Below are 16,773 nucleotides of genomic sequence, written 5' to 3'. Positions count from 1 at the left end.
AAATTATAAATTATGAAAATGACTTTGTTGAGCAGCTTAACATACCTGGAACAGGAAGGTATAATTTGTTGAGGGCTGAGGCCCTCAAGGACAATTCATCTAAATATTTTATAATCTTTTATAATTCATAATCTTCCAAACATGATTGCTGTAAAATGTATCGCTTGTCCATGTACAATAGTTTTGGCAGCCTATTCATTTTAAGTGTAATACCAATGCCCAGTGATATGCCATAAAGAATAGAATTCAATTGAACAACAAACAAAACACAACATAATAGAACAAATAGAATTAAACACAACTCAACAGATCCAAATACAACATAACACAACAATAGAATAGAATAGAATTTAATAGAATAAAATATAACGTTTACGTTATTGACCCTTTTTTTGATATTCTGTTTTTTCTCCGCTTTGATTACTGATTATATCCTTGTTTGTTTCTATGGTTACTTGTGATTTGCACCTGTCTCTCATTATGTTTGCCTTGTATTTATACTCCCTGTTTATTTTAGTCCCTTGGCGGTTCTCGTTTATGATTTATGTGGTTCGCGTTTATCCCTTCATGAGTTCCTGTGTTTCTCAATATTTTGGAATATAATAAAAACTGCCTACTTAAAGAATAAAACACAACTCAACAAAATAGAAGAGAACACAACAAAATAAAAAAGAATATAACTCAACCCACCACAGAACACCCAAAAAAAAACATAGAATAGAATTCAACAATATAATAAAACAAATAGATTTTTTTTTACCACACAGTAAATGAACAGACAAGAAAAGAACACAGAATCAAATAGAACTCAACTCATCACAGAAAAACAGAACAGAAAAAATAGAACAGATCTCAACAGAATAGAACAGCACATAGAATAGAACACAAGTCAACACAATATAACTCAACACACCACAGAATAACAGATAAGAACACAACTCAATTGAATAGGACAGGAGAATTAAACTGAACACAATACAATAGAACTCAACCCAACACACCACAAAACAACAAAACAGAACAGAGAATAGAATTTACCTCACCACAAAGGAAAATAATAGAAAAAAATACAACTCAACACACTAGAATAGAACACAATAGATAGAATAGAACTTAACAAACCATAAAACAGAATAGAAAAAAAGCAATAGAATAGAACTCAACACACCAAAAAGAACAAAATATAACAAAGCACAAAATGGAGCACAAAGAATAGCATAGAATGAAACTCAACAAAACAGACTAGAACACAACATAATAGAACTTATCACTCAAAAGAACAGAATATAATAAAAACAATAGAGTAGAGACCCAACACACCACAAAAAGAGCAGAACGCAGAATTGAATTTAACTACAAAATAATAGAATATAATAAAACAACACAATAAAATAGAACACAATAGCGCGCAACTTAACACACAAATGAACTAAATATAATAAAACATTATAGAACAGAATTTACCACACCATAAAATAACTAACTAGAAAAGAACACAATTAAATAGAACTCAACTCAAGAACAGCACAGAAAAAATAAAATAGAACAGAGATACCACAAAAGACCAGAAAAGAACAGCACATAGAGTAGGACACAAGTCAACACAACAGAACTCAACACACAAGCACAGATTAGAACAAAACTCAATAGAGTATGATAGGATAGAATTAAACTTAACACAATACAACAGAACTCAACACACCACAAAAGAACAAAACAGAAATGAATTTATAAGAAAAAGAATAGAATGAATGAAATACAATAAAACACAATAGAACAGAACTCAACACACCAGAAAATAACAAAATATAACAAAGCACAAAATTGAATTTAACTTGCCATAAAGAATAGCATAGAATAGAACTTAACACGCCATAAAAAACTGAATAGAATAATACAATAGAATAGAACAAAATAGAATAGAATATAGAATAGAAAACAACTCAGCACAATAGAATAGAACAGAATACAGCAACAGATCTGCCCTTTGTTAAATGAATGACACACACTCACACGTGTGTGTATAACACAGCATGCATTAAGAGATGAAAATATATAAGGTCATGGGCACGCAGGGGGTTGCATTTGATCTTCTGTTCCATGATCTACCAGGCATGTCTTTTCAGCTCACCCCCTCCCCTCCTCTCCTGCTACTACATGCTGGCTGTCAGCTGCCGGTCTCATGACCCGGACGGCACACACTGAGCATGCCCGAGCTGTCTTGTGTTGTCAGGGAGAAAGCAGACAGCGGAGACAGCGAGAAAACAAGCCATGAGTGGAGCCAGATGAGAGACAGTGACGCTAGACAATAGAGGTACTCATTTCTAATTAAGACTCTTTGTGTCAGACAACTCACTATTTATAACGTACACATGCTTCCTGGTGTAGAGCATTTTGGGATGTTTTGTTAAGGTTATGCCATACAAACCTCGTTTAAAGCATCTGCCTTGTCTTCAAGAGGTAAGACTGGAATTTTATTTTACAGTGCAGAACTACTGCAAATGTAATATGTTTAATATTTTATGGATTGTGCTCATATTATGTTGTATTCATTCATATTTTTGTTCATTCATTTATTGTTTAAAGAAAACATCAGAACATCCAACAGGTGAACAGGATAATTAACAAAGACAAATGACGTCTGTAAAGAACAGAAACAATGGACTTGTACAGGTCCACGTTATTGATTATTATAATTACTTTATTTAAAAATATTGTATTCGATATAAAATATATATATTAAAAATAAATCAATAAATGTAATCCTCCATATAAAATACTTACATGCAATCACATTTTAAGTGTTTTGTAATGTGCACCACACACAAAGTCAATATGTGGTGACACAAATGAACTCTAAATGGATGTTTAATGAATTACAACTCTTGAATTGTGCTGTCACAGACTGCCATGGAGATGACTTTGCTAATGGACCCCAATAAATGAGCACAGCCCTTCAGTCGGCTTTGTTCAATCTGCGTTGACTTCCCAAACAAATCCCAGCCTAGCCAAACCACACTTAGCTGGAATGGATGAATGTGGCAGAGGAAACTCACTAGAGCAGCATCTATGAACAGCATGGTAGGGAAAACAAACATGCTAACCATTATCTAACGCACTGTACGCAAATAACATGCCTTGACTTAACCAGACCAAGCGGATGATCTAAGATGTAGGCTCAGGCTGCCCTACTGACACACTCACCTCGTTGAGTAGATTACTGACTGACTGATAAGGGCTATTCAGTGTCTAATGAATGGGGGATGGGTAATGAATTAGTGCTTCACAGGGGAAATTAGCTGTGATTGACCCCTGATAACTTTTTCAGAGCATCGGTGAGCAATTCTGGAGCGACGAGGACTCGGATGGTGACAGCGATGGTGAGGATTTCATCTACGGCGCCCAGGTTAGCATATTACCAACCAATCTATTAGAAACTCATGCTAAACCTGAAGCTAATTAGCTAAATTAGTAAACAAAGCTAGTTTTGTTCATTTATTCATGTATTTTATAGATCTATCTTATCAATAATTTGTTCATTTTGCTCATCTACATACGTCAGTGGCTGAATGTAGAGTGCATTGGGGTTGCCAAAGTGCATTGTGGGGTTTTCAGGGGATTAGTGTAGGTTTAAAGGCGGCTCCCAAGTATGAGGAGCAGCAGATGGCTCCAGTTTTTCAGTAACTGTCCTCTCTTGATGAATAACAAATGAACGTATCGTTCGGGACATTATTTTCACTTGGTTGAGCTCCTAAAACAGTAAAATGACTTGGTTTTAGTTCAGCATCAATGTAACATAACTGCAAGCTAAATCATTAAACATAATTTTGATATTACAAATGAAAGAATAGTTTCCCTGTCAGATCTAGCCGTACACACTCTGATTAAGTGCTACACCTCAAATAACATGTATTTAAAGGTTTTTTTTTTTTTTTTTTTTTGTGTGCAAATATTCATGTGATATCCGCAGCACAGTCATTAAGGACAGGAACTTTTTTTCACCATAAATATGCCTTCAAGATGATTTCGGTAATGTTATGCAAAACTCCAACCTGTGTGGATAATGTAATAATAAAAACCAATCTATGGCAAACAATTCATTATCATCAGTGGACATAATTACATAGAGCCAGGACAGTATACGTTATCTAAGAATTGGCTCTACAGGTTTATAGGTCGCATAGTTGACAATTTCACCATTTTGACTCATAATTTCAATTGCAGGCCTTGTCTGGCCAACCACATGCTATTTTCTTGGTCAGGTTAACGTCATTTGAACATATATTTGAACTGAAATAAATATATATAACATAAATATATCGCAAACCATAACAATGTACCCAACATAGTTGATAGTTTATTAATATACTCCTTGACATGACGTTATTTTAGATACATTATTGGAATAAAACAAGAGGGCTCTTACAATAATGTATTTAAAATAACAGTTTTTCGTTCAGTACAGGGTTATTGTCGTTAAATAAAACTTTTTATTTGTATTACTTATATTTATTATCATCAATAGACATGAAATGTATCCTTGTACATTGTAGATGACTCTTATGCTAACGCAAGTTTCTATGCAGGGTCATTATGCCACTGACCTGAGTCGACACCCGCAGCTGGACATCGATGTTGGTGCAGTGAAGGACATCTATTCTGAAAGTGCCATTTTTGTCAGGTACATTTTGACCCACGAAGCTTCAACAAGTCCCATGAACTGCTAACATGGGAATAAAAGGAAATCAACTAAGCTTGTATATGAGGATCATGTCATTTCTACTGTGTTTGAGGTCATTGTTCATGATTATTTTATTATATTATTACACTGTAAAAAATGATTGCTGTGATTAAGAAATAATGCGCTGTTTCAACTTTAAAAAGTATGTGTTCATGCTTGACTTAAAATATTAAGTTTAGTTAACTTTAGTTTAGTTTAGTTAAGTTGGATATTTAAGTTATCTCAACAAAGTTTAAGTTGTTATAACTAATTGCAGCCACATTTTTTACAGTGCTTGGTTTGGGAAGCCTCTGTCCACAAAATGTTCACCATCAATGTAACGGTGGCGTTTTTACATGCTCTCTTTATTTCAGGGAGTATGAGACCATTGACGATGTGGACATTGACCTCCACATTAATGTCAGCTTCCTGGATGTAAGAGCTTTTGGAACTTACTTTAATAATTTCCATATTTAACATATTCCAAATGAGCCATTTGAAAAAGGGCAGAAATGCACCATCACGTAGGAAAAAGTTCACATCCCCTACTCAGGGCTATTACAGTTAACTTTAACTAAAACTAAAACCATAAAAATTACTTTTGTTACTTGAAATAAAATAAATATAAAAAATATTGTGTATTTCATTAAAGCTAGTTCCCAATGCAACATTTTCATTGAGCTTAGCTTGATGTACTAAAATAATTCAAATTAAAACTGAAATAATAATAAATAAAAAAAACACTATACTAAAATACTAAAATTTTAACTCAAAATGAAAATGGAAAATAAAAAAATGAAAATAAAAAATTCAACATATAAAAAAATCTATAATAGTATCTCAATGCTACTAAAATAATGTTTGCATTCTGCAGGAGGAGGTGGCGTCAGCATGGAAGGTCAGTAGAACAGAGCCAATCATTTTACGCCTTCGTTTCTCCCTCTCCCAGTATCTGGATGGACCAGGTGAGTAACTATTTTAGTTACAAAAGACAGGAAGTGACTCAACTTAAATCCGCTGACAGCATCTCCACCTCTTTAAGAACCCACTGTGGAGGTGTTCCAGCCAACTTGTAAAGATGGTTTCTGCCTTGGGGTGCAGCTTAAAAGGTGAGCTGTGTTTCTATTCTATTTTGTCCAAACTGACATAATGCATATCATGCCTCGGTAATGAATACACCAACAAATATTGATGTCTTCTCCCAGAATTCTCAGCACTTTTGTATCTAATCAATGGAGACATCTCAGCAACGAGTTCCTGAACGCACAACAGAGAAAGAGACACAGCTGGTTTAAGGCTGGAGGAACCATCAAGAAGTTCAGAGCTGGACTCAGCATCTTCTCACCAATAACCAAGTAAGATAAGATCCAATCTAGAGCAGTGGTTCTCAACGCGGGGGGGCTCGGCCCACTAGCCTCAGTGATCATCCAAGGGGAACCGCGAGATAATATTTAATAAAGAGTTCACAAGCTACCTTGTAACCAGTTACGTCTACGTGTGATCGACAACGAGCGGATCTCTGAGCTGGTGTGAGTGAGTGGAGACGGGACTAATTTGCATATTCATAGAACTGCTTGCAGTATTGATTTGGAGAAGAAGGGGGACCTTGGAGTAAAAAAGGTTGAGAACCACTGATCTAAGAGAGTAAAAAATATGTGCCAAATATCCTAATAGTAATATTAACAGTGTTACATGTTAACGGCTATTTTCCCCCCCAGGTGCTCCAGTGTTCCTCTAATTCAGGGCCCTGGGGTGAAAGCAAGGCCAGCAGGACAAGAGTTGAGAGTGACCCGCTTGATGAGCCGCTCCATGTCCTGCACCAAAGGAGATCTGCACACCTCCAACCCAATTGGACAAGTGCGTTTAAACATGCCTACATACAGTATAATAATGTAATCTATATGTATCCTGATATCACACATGCCCTTCAGAAATCAAGAAACATTTTTAGAAAACAATTGTTAATATTAATATTAATACTTCATATTTTTGTGGAAACTGTGATGCATTTATTTCAGGATTCTTTGATCAATAGAAAGTTCAGAAGACCAGCTTTTATTTGAACTATAAATCTATTATATTGTCGTCACTTTTGACCAACTTAATGCATCCTTGCTGAATAAAAGTATCACTTTCTCTTACTGACCCCAAACGGTACTGTATGTGTGTGTGTGTATATATATATATATATATATATATATATATATATATATATATATATACACTCACCTAAAGGATTATTAGGAACACCTGTTCAATTTCTCATTAATGCAATTATCTAATCAACCAATCACATGGCAGTTGCTTCAATGCATTTAGGGGTGTGGTCCTGGTCAAGACAATCTCCTGAACTCCAAACTGAATGTCAGAATGGGAAAGAAAGGTGATTTAATTTTGAGCGTGGCATGGTTGTTGGTGCCAGACGGGCCGGTCTGAGTATTTCACAATCTGCTCAGTTACTGGGATTTTCACGCACAACCATTTCTAGGGTTTACAAAGAATGGTGTGAAAAGGGAAAAACATCCAGTATGCGGCAGTCCTGTGGGCGAAAATGCCTTGTTGATGCTAGAGGTCAGAGGAGAATGGGCCGACTGATTCAAGCTGATAGAAGAGCAACTTTGACTGAAATAACCACTCGTTACAACCGAGGTATGCAGCAAAGCATTTGTGAAGCCACAACACGCACAACCTTGAGGCGGATGGGCTACAACAGCAGAAGACCCCACCGGGTACCACTCATCTCCACTACAAATAGGAAAAAGAGGCTACAATTTGCACGAGCTCACCAAAATTGGACAGTTGAAGACTGGAAAAATGTTGCCTGGTCTGATGAGTCTCGATTTCTGTTGAGACATTCAGATGGTAGAGTCAGAATTTGGCGTAAACAGAATGAGAACATGGAACCATCATGCCTTGTTACCACTGTGCAGGCTGGTGGTGGTGGTGTAATGGTGTGGGGGATGTTTTCTTGGCACACTTTAGGCCCCTTAGTGCCAATTGGGCATCGTTTAAATGCCACGGCCAACCTGAGCATTGTTTCTGACCATGTCCATCCCTTTATGACCACCATGTACCCATCCTCTGATGGCTACTTCCAGCAGGATAATGCACCATGTCACAAAGCTCGAATCATTTCAAATTGGTTTCTTGAACATGACAATGAGTTCACTGTACTAAAATGGCCCCCACAGTCACCAGATCTCAACCCAATAGAGCATCTTTGGGATGTGGTGGAACGGGAGCTTCGTGCCCTGGATGTGCATCCCACAAATCTCCATCAACTGCAAGATGCTATCCTATCAATATGGGCCAACATTTCTAAAGAATGCTTTCAGCACCTTGTTGAATCAATGCCACGTAGAATTAAGGCAGTTCTGAAGGCGAAAGGGGGTCAAACACAGTATTAGTATGGTGTTCCTAATAATCCTTTAGGTGAGTGTATATATATATATATATATATATACATATATATATATATATATATACACACACACACACACACACACACACACACACTGTCTCTTTTTATATATTAATCTATTAAACAATTTATGTCAAATGATTGACGCAGTGCTTTTTTAACAGACTGTGGCCGTCCCAGGCTCAAGATCCACAGTGCACATCACCACCAGGCAGCTCATTCAACTCTTCTTCTCCTCACAAGCGCTCATGCACTGCAAGAGCATCCCGACCCTGGAGTACGGCTTCCTCGTTCAGGTAAACCTCAACATTATTCAATGCATTCTATGTTTAAATGTAAAACACTTTTAATATTTGCATAATGAATTGCAATTGGTCTTATTTCTTGTATTCTTTCTTGCTGTTTTATTCATACAACTATTTAACCTGATTATCCAACTTTCCTAATTATTCTTTTTTGTCCTCTAGGTTTTGAAGTACTCAGAACAAAGGATCCCAACTCTGAACGATTATTGTGTGGTCTGTGATGAACAGCATGTCTTTCAGAACGGCTCCATGCTCAAGGTACAACACATACTTGGAAATCTCCATTGAAATACACCGGTACGTCCATGCCACTATCATCACAATCTATTTTCTCGTTGTGTCGTTCAGCCTGCTGTTTGTACGAGAGAACTGTGCGTGTTCTCCTTCAACACTCTGGGCGTCATGTCAGGAGCTGCGGAAGATGTAGCCACAGGAGCTGAGGTATCACACACACTTCACTTAGCTAAATCAAGCCATACCATACCATAGACTTCTATTGTTGTTATATAAGATGGTTTTATATCAAATTTATATACACTACCGGTCAAAAGTTTGGTATAATTAAGATTTTTTTATGTTTGTTGAAAGAAGTCTCTCTTATGCTCACCAAGGCTGCATTTATTTGATCAAAATACAGGAAAACAGTGATTCTGTCAAATATTATTACAGTTTAAAATAACTATTTTCTGTTTGAATAGATTTTAAAATGTTATTTATTATTTTGATGTCAAAGCTGAATTTTCAGCATCATTACTCCAGTCTTTAGTGTCACATGATCATTCAGAAATCATTCTAATATGCGGATTTGGAGCTTATGGTGCTTTATTTTTTTAAAATAAGAAATTAATAATTTTATTCAGCAAGGATTCATTACATTTATCAAAGGTGACAGTAAAGACATTTATAAGTTTACAAAAGATTTCTATTTAAAATAAAAGTTGTTCTTTTGAATTTTCTATCACTTATCAAGTATCACGGTTTCCACAAAAATATTAAGCAGCACTGTTTTCAACAATCATAATAATAAAAACAATTATTAAAAACTGAGCACCAAATCAGCTTATTAGACTGATTTCCGAAGGATCATGTGACACTGAAGACTGGAGTAATGATGCTGAAAATCCAGCTTTGATCACAGGAATAAATTACATTTAGTGTATATTTACCAGTAAATAGAAAATAGTTATTCTGAATTCTAATAATATTTCACAATATTACTGTTTTATACAGGTAGTGGACCTGCTGGTGGCAATGTGTCGTGCTGCACTTGAATCTGCCCGTAAAAGCATTATCTTTGACCCTTACCCCTCTGTCGTTGACCCTCATGACCCCAAGTCTCTGGCCTTCAACCCGAAGGTAGCTTCTTTACCAAACAAAACGTTTCTAATTTCATTTTTAGAATTCTGGAATTTCCTGTTTAGAATGACTGTGTGACTTTCTTCGTTCATTTTCCGCTTATAGAAAAGAAGTTACGAGCGGCTGCAGAGAGCATTAGACAGCATCACGTCAATACGAGAAATAACACAAGTGAGTCATTTGTAAAATGGCAACATTATTTGAGATATGCAATTTTACATTATCCGTGACATTATTCTAACCAAGTTTGAAGCAATTTTGTTAAATATTAGCGGATGATTTCAAAGCCTGTTGTTGTGACACACTTCCTTCTGCCAGTTGGTGGCGCTATGACTGTGACTCACAATTGCTACATCAACATTCACATTTTATAGACCGTCCATAGTCCTTGTTAAGGAAATGAGTGACACCTAAACTAATATATTACAGGGCCCTTATGTTGAAATAAAGAAACAGATGGACAAAATGGACCCGCTTGCACATCCTCTGCTACAGTGGTGAGTGAAGCTGTGTTTCCTCAGACATTTTCCTGTCATTGTAATGACCCTTAATCTTCTTTTTCTTCTCAGGATTATATCCAGCAACAGGTCTCACTTTGTCAAGCTCCCCTCCAGCAGGGTAAGGGCGTTTGATCACATTTTCTCTCAAATAAACAGCGTGACTAAACCTTTATTTCCTCTTGTCTCACTCCTCCGTTTTTGTGCTTCCAGCAACTGAAGTTCATGCACACCTCCCATCAGTTCCTGCTCCTCAGCAGTCCTCCTGCCAAAGAGGCCCGCTTTCGCACCGCCCGAAAACTCCACGGCAGCACGTTCGCTTTTCAGTGAGCTTCAGTTTAGTATGAGATCATATCATGATCGCTAACATAAACCAGCCTGGAGCAACATGAAAATCTTTACTTTTGTGACTAATCCCTGGTTTTCTATCTTCAGTGGTTCTCATATTGAAAACTGGCACTCCATTCTACGAAATGGACTTGTAAACGCCTCCTACACGAAACTGCAGGTACCACGGTTACCCCTAATGTAGTGTGTTACCCTACCACAGATTTCCTACTTAGCATATTGGGCCTTGGCCAATATTTCTTCCTGTTCTCTTTGACACAAGCTGCATGGGGCAGCCTATGGGAAGGGCATCTACCTCAGCCCCATCTCCAGCATCTCATTTGGATACTCAGGTATGAGTCTTTGGTGCTACATTTTTTTTAAAATATGTATCGAAAAGTTAATCGTTTTGGACATTTTGAGAGACAGAGACATTTTGGACATATTTTGACAATTTGGGACAGGGACCATGGTAATACCATGATTTTCTAGACATGCACCATGATAATACCAGTTAGGTCTTCGGGGTTTTCAAACAAGGGTCCAGGAACTTTCCAGGGCTGCAAGGCGGTCCACAGAAAATTTGAGAGAAAGAAAACCATATTCAAATGTATTTTAGGTTTTTCAAGGTTATTGTGTTAACCCAAGATATTCATTAAATATATTTAATGCAATAATTTAACATTTTCGATTTATCATTTTCTAAAAACTGGTCAGATATTATTGGTCATATTAATTACCATAAATATAAATTATTTATACAAAATTTGAGTTTAATCACAATATATCTATAATTTTTTTTCTACAAACATATCAGATTGAGATTAATCAAAATAAATTTTATATTTATAATATATATATATATTTAGAATTTAAAAACTGGTCAGACATTATGAGATTAATCACAATAAATATAAATTATTTGTATTTTCTGTAGAAACTGGTCAGATTATGAGATTAATCACAATAAATATAAATTTGTATTTTCTGTAGAAACTGGTCAGATTATGAGATAAATCACAATAAATTTAAATTATTTGTATTTTCTATAGAAACTGGTCAGACATTATGAGATTAATCACAATAAATATAAATTATTTGTATTTTCTGTAGAAACTGGTCAGACATGAGATTAATCACAATAAATATAAATGATTTGTATTTTCGTAGAAACTGGTCAGATTATGAGATTAATCACAATAAATTTAAATTATTTGTATTTTCTATAGAAACTGGTCAGATTATGAGATTAATCACAATAAATATAAATTATTTGTATTTTCTGAAGAAACTGGTCAGATTATGAGATTAATCACAATAAATTTTAATTATTTGTATTTTCTATAGAAACTGGTCAGATTATGAGATTAATCACAATAAATATAAATTATTTGTATTTTCTGTAGAAACTGGTCAGATTATGAGATTAATCACAATAAATATAAATTATTTGTATTTTCTGAAGAAACTGGTCAGATTATGAGATTAATCACAATAAATTTTAATTATTTGTATTTTCTATAGAAACTGGTCAGATTATGAGATTAATCACAATAAATATAAATTATTTGTATTTTCTGTAGAAACTGGTCAGATTATGAGATTAATCACAATAAATGTAAATTATTTGTATTTTCTGTAGAAACTGGTCAGATTATGAGATTAATCACAATAAATGTAAATTATTTGTATTTTCTGTAGAAACTGGTCAGACATTATGAGATTAATCACAATAAATGTAAATTATTTGTATTTTCTGTAGAAACTGGTCAGATTATGAGATAAATCACAATAAATTTAAATTATTTGTATTTTCTATAGAAACTGGTCAGGCATTATGAGATTAATCACAATAAATATAAATTATTTGTATTTTCTGAAGAAACTGGTCAGATTATGAGATTAATCACAATAAATGTAAATTATTTGTATTTTCTGTAGAAACTGGTCAGATTATGAGATTAATCACAATAAATGTAAATTATTTGTATTTTCTGTAGAAACTGGTCAGACATTATGAGATTAATCACAATAAATGTAAATTATTTGTATTTTCTGTAGAAACTGGTCAGATTATGAGATAAATCACAATAAATTTAAATTATTTGTATTTTCTATAGAAACTGGTCAGGCATTATGAGATTAATCACAATAAATATAAATTATTTGTATTTTCTGAAGAAACTGGTCAGATTATGAGATTAATCACAATAAATGTAAATTATTTGTATTTTCTGTAGAAACTGGTCAGATTATGAGATTAATCACAATAAATGTAAATTATTTGTATTTTCTGTAGAAACTGGTCAGACATTATGAGATTAATCACAATAAATGTAAATTGTATTTTCTGTAGAAACTGGTCAGATTATGAGATAAATCACAATAAATTTAAATTATTTGTATTTTCTATAGAAACTGGTCAGGCATTATGAGATTAATCACAATAAATATAAATTATTTGTATTTTCTGAAGAAACTGGTCAGATTATGAGATTAATCACAATAAATGTAAATTATTTGTATTTTCTGTAGAAACTGGTCAGATTATGAGATTAATCACAATAAATGTAAATTATTTGTATTTTCTGTAGAAACTGGTCAGACATTATGAGATTAATCACAATAAATGTAAATTATTTGTATTTTCTGTAGAAACTGGTCAGATTATGAGATAAATCACAATCAATTTAAATTATTTGTATTTTCTATAGAAACTGGTCAGGCATTATGAGATTAATCACAATAAATATAAATTATTTGTATTTTCTGAAGAAACTGGTCAGATTATGAGATTAATCACAATAAATTTTAATTATTTGTATTTTCTATAGAAACTGGTCAGATTATGAGATTAATCACAATAAATATAAATTATTTGTATTTTCTGTAGAAACTGGTCAGATTATGAGATTAATCACAATAAATATAAATTTGTATTTTCTGTAGAAACTGGTCAGATTATGAGATTAATCACAATAAATGTAAATTATTTGTATTTTCTGTAGAAACTGGTCAGACATTATGAGATTAATCACAATAAATATAAATTATTTGTATTTTCTGTAGAAACTGGTCAGATTATGAGATAAATCACAATAAATATAAATTATTTGTATTTTCTGTAGAAACTGGTCAGATTATGAGATTAATCACAATATATATAAATTAATCATTTACTTTTATTTTTATTTTTTTAACAGGTCAGAGAAACTAATTATAAATAATTTATATTAATTTGGGATTAAAGTAATTTAGAAAACAACATGTTTTTTGTATTATAGACACTTTATAGTATCATAATAAATGGTTTTCTCACATAAATGTATCTTCATGTATTAAAATATACAGCTGCCTTTATATTCTAAGGAGGAGGCCCCTCGCAAAAGTATCATACGTTTTGAGGGTCCTTGGCATCAAAAACTTTGAAACAAACACCCTTATAAATACCTTAATATTTGAATATGATAATCATTCTGTACTATGATTTATATCCAAGTACCATCAATATCACTGCCAAATTATGTTTTTGAGGAAACTTTTCTGAAGTGTTTGAAATAATTTTGAATGTTTTACTGCAGTGTTAATTAATGCTGCTGCATTTGTGTGCAGGAATGGGAAAAGGACAGCACCACATGCCTACTAAAGAGGAATTAGTACAGCACTACAACCGGGTCAACACTGTCTTACAGGTATTAACTCTATCTGTGGAGATTGGACTGATACGGATGTATTACAGGTGCAATCTGTAGTTAATCGTACTAGGTGAGTCGAACCTGATTGGAAACAATATAAGCAGAGTCATATAAGTGTTATTTGTTCACTTTTGGGATTGCACTCACATTGCTAGTTTATCAGCTACAAGATAGACACTTCTTACTTTCTTGTATTGTATGTATCACTGTTAAATGTGTCATTTTTCTTTTGCAGTGTCGACCCGTACATTCAAGGTTTCTTCAGAGTCGGAATCTGAACTGCGTTGCTCTGTGTGAGGGTATGATGTTAATAATACCTGGAAATACAAATTATGTCATTCAAATCATTGTAGAGATTTTTTACTAATAGTAAACATTTTAAAAGTGCCTTTTTCATTTTTGTTCAACAGTAATAACATCCAAAGATCTACAGAAACATGGAAATATTTGGGTCTGCCCGATTTCTGATCACGTCTGCACACGGTTCTTTTTTGTGTGAGTATATTCCCGGCTAACAGGGGAGGTTAACTTTTATGATTAAACAAAATTGTCCATTTTGATTTCAAACATTTGTTCAAAGTTATCTGGTCTTATTAAAGTTCTCAAAACATTAGCACAAAAAAACATAATTTATAGAACATTCATGGAACGTTTCTACCTGAAACGTTTAGTTGAACATTTCTAAAATTTTACTACTTGTTTAAGAAAGTTCAGAGAACATTAAAAAGTAATAATCCCATAAATGATAAAAGTGAAGAAAGAAGAAGAAAATGAAGGGGGAAAAAAAGCGTTTTTAAAACATTTAAATATGTGGATATTTTTAACGTTCAGAGAACATTCAGATATAATGTTTTTAAATATTAATGTGAACATTAAAAAAACAATCATAAAACATATTTTTGTTTGCTGGGTCTACGCTTTAGCATGTTCTTTGTCTGTCATTCCTCAGGTACGAGGACGGTCAGGTAGGAGATGCTAACATAAACACACAGGACGTCCGGATACAGAAGGAGATATTGCGGGTGATTGGAGGACAATCGACCTGACTGACCCGTTTCACCACTGTGACGCTTTGAGAAACTCTACAAGGGAACATATCAACTGAAAATGGGAAAGAATTACCTCAAACTAGGTGTTTTTGGTGACGCTAACCTCCAGTCAAGTTTGTATTTACATGGAAAGAACGGAAACCCCTTTTGTAACTTTTTTGATAAAACATTTTCTTGATTTTTAATTTAGGTCATGTTCGCTTTACATTTTTTCTACATCATGAGAAGTGCTGTTAATAAGCATTGAATTTACAGCAGTTGGAAAAAAAAATGTATTCCCATTTTGCCCACTGGGGGTCTCTATTGCCTAAAGAGAAGCATAAAAATAACTTGGAAATGAAGTAGGAAAGGCTTCTAATTCTATAAACCTGCCATTTTGAAGTGTTTACATCTATTTACATCTACCACTAGACTAGAGATTACAGGTCCTGTTTAATGTATGTTTACTAGTGAAATGCAGCATATCCGTCAGTTGATTGAGTTTATTTTCATGAGAATGTTGTGATGCCACTTGTTATATGGGTCTTAAACCTCTTACATGAAATGTTCACGTTTGGTGCTGTGCACTATAAAGGCATCGTGTTCTCATTCACTCTTCAGAGAGCTTCGAGTGGAGAAGACTGACAATAAACTACACGTAATGACACATTACAGACGAAAAAGGTATGATTTTTTGTCGATGTCAAACTTAAGAAGACGCTAACCTAATCTGAGGGTCATGCTTTCAAACGGCCCGTTTTTGTATGTCAGCTCATTTTCAATAAATTTAGAGCATGTAACGACAACATACCAACATTCTTCAAAATATTTTATTTTGTGTTCAGCAGAACAAAGAAACAACATGATGGTGACGAGTAAATCATGATAGAATTTTAATTTTTGGGTGAACTATCCCTTTAAGACCTCTCAAATTCCCTAACAATGAAAACGGTTTATAAACGGTCTGAATAATGTCTAAAGGCTAAAACGTTTCTGCAAACTGTTGGTGTACAGTCTATAAATATAACTTTGTAAAAACAATAGATGCCAATGGAAAGTCCCCATAATGGTAGAAATAAATAGGCTAGGTCTGTTGTCATACTGTTATCTGTCATTAGTCACGACCCCTAAAAAAATTAATAGTGTGTTGCATCGCGCCAAAGTCCCAAAGGACATTTTGACTTCTCGGTTTAGCCAGCGGGTCTGTTCTCCTCTGAAGCAGAAACACATAATAATTCATAACAGTGCACTACATCCACATGAGCCCCGCATCTGCTCCGAGACCCCATACCCAAAGAATATTACACGTGTGTGTGTGTGTGTGAGAGAGAGAGAGAGAGAGAGATTTACTTATAATTATGTATTATATTTAATTTAATTGTATTTATATATGATTTATTATATGAATAAAAAACGTGATATAA

General features: G+C 34.1%; 1 protein-coding gene across 6 annotated transcripts; it reads left to right on the top strand.

Annotated features, from left to right (window-relative positions):
* The first annotated feature begins 2,174 nt into the window (after window positions 1–2,174).
* Window positions 2,175–16,157, top strand: parp6b (poly (ADP-ribose) polymerase family, member 6b). Of its 6 annotated transcripts, none has more exons than XR_014603698.1 (24): window positions 2,185–2,314; window positions 2,413–2,460; window positions 2,905–3,081; window positions 3,329–3,406; window positions 4,587–4,681; window positions 5,095–5,155; window positions 5,595–5,685; window positions 5,763–5,829; window positions 5,926–6,075; window positions 6,439–6,577; window positions 8,306–8,437; window positions 8,609–8,704; window positions 8,795–8,887; window positions 9,677–9,802; window positions 9,908–9,973; window positions 10,232–10,299; window positions 10,372–10,420; window positions 10,513–10,625; window positions 10,735–10,807; window positions 10,910–10,979; window positions 14,239–14,391; window positions 14,557–14,620; window positions 14,732–14,816; window positions 15,271–16,027. XR_014603698.1 is itself a non-coding variant. In XM_084094553.1 (24 exons), the coding sequence occupies exons 3-24, from the start codon at window positions 3,037–3,039 to the stop codon at window positions 15,365–15,367; spliced, it is 1,938 nt and encodes a 645-aa protein (XP_083950679.1). In that variant the 5' UTR covers window positions 2,233–2,314; window positions 2,413–2,460; window positions 2,905–3,036; the 3' UTR covers window positions 15,368–16,153. The 6 variants fall into 6 exon arrangements, 3 of the variants coding, with proteins under 3 accessions (XP_083950678.1, XP_083950679.1, XP_083950677.1); XM_084094553.1 differs by having other exon boundaries at window positions 2,233–2,314; window positions 14,239–14,318; window positions 15,271–16,153; XR_014603697.1 differs by lacking the exon at window positions 2,413–2,460 and having other exon boundaries at window positions 2,175–2,314.
* The last annotated feature ends 616 nt before the right edge of the window (window positions 16,158–16,773 follow it).

This window comes from Abramis brama, assembly GCF_963993115.1.
Source record: "Abramis brama genome assembly, chromosome: 20".
Taxonomy (NCBI): Eukaryota; Metazoa; Chordata; class Actinopteri; order Cypriniformes; family Leuciscidae; genus Abramis; species Abramis brama.
The sequence above is the reverse complement of the archived record's forward strand: the minus strand, read 5'-3'. Positions and strand labels throughout refer to the sequence as shown.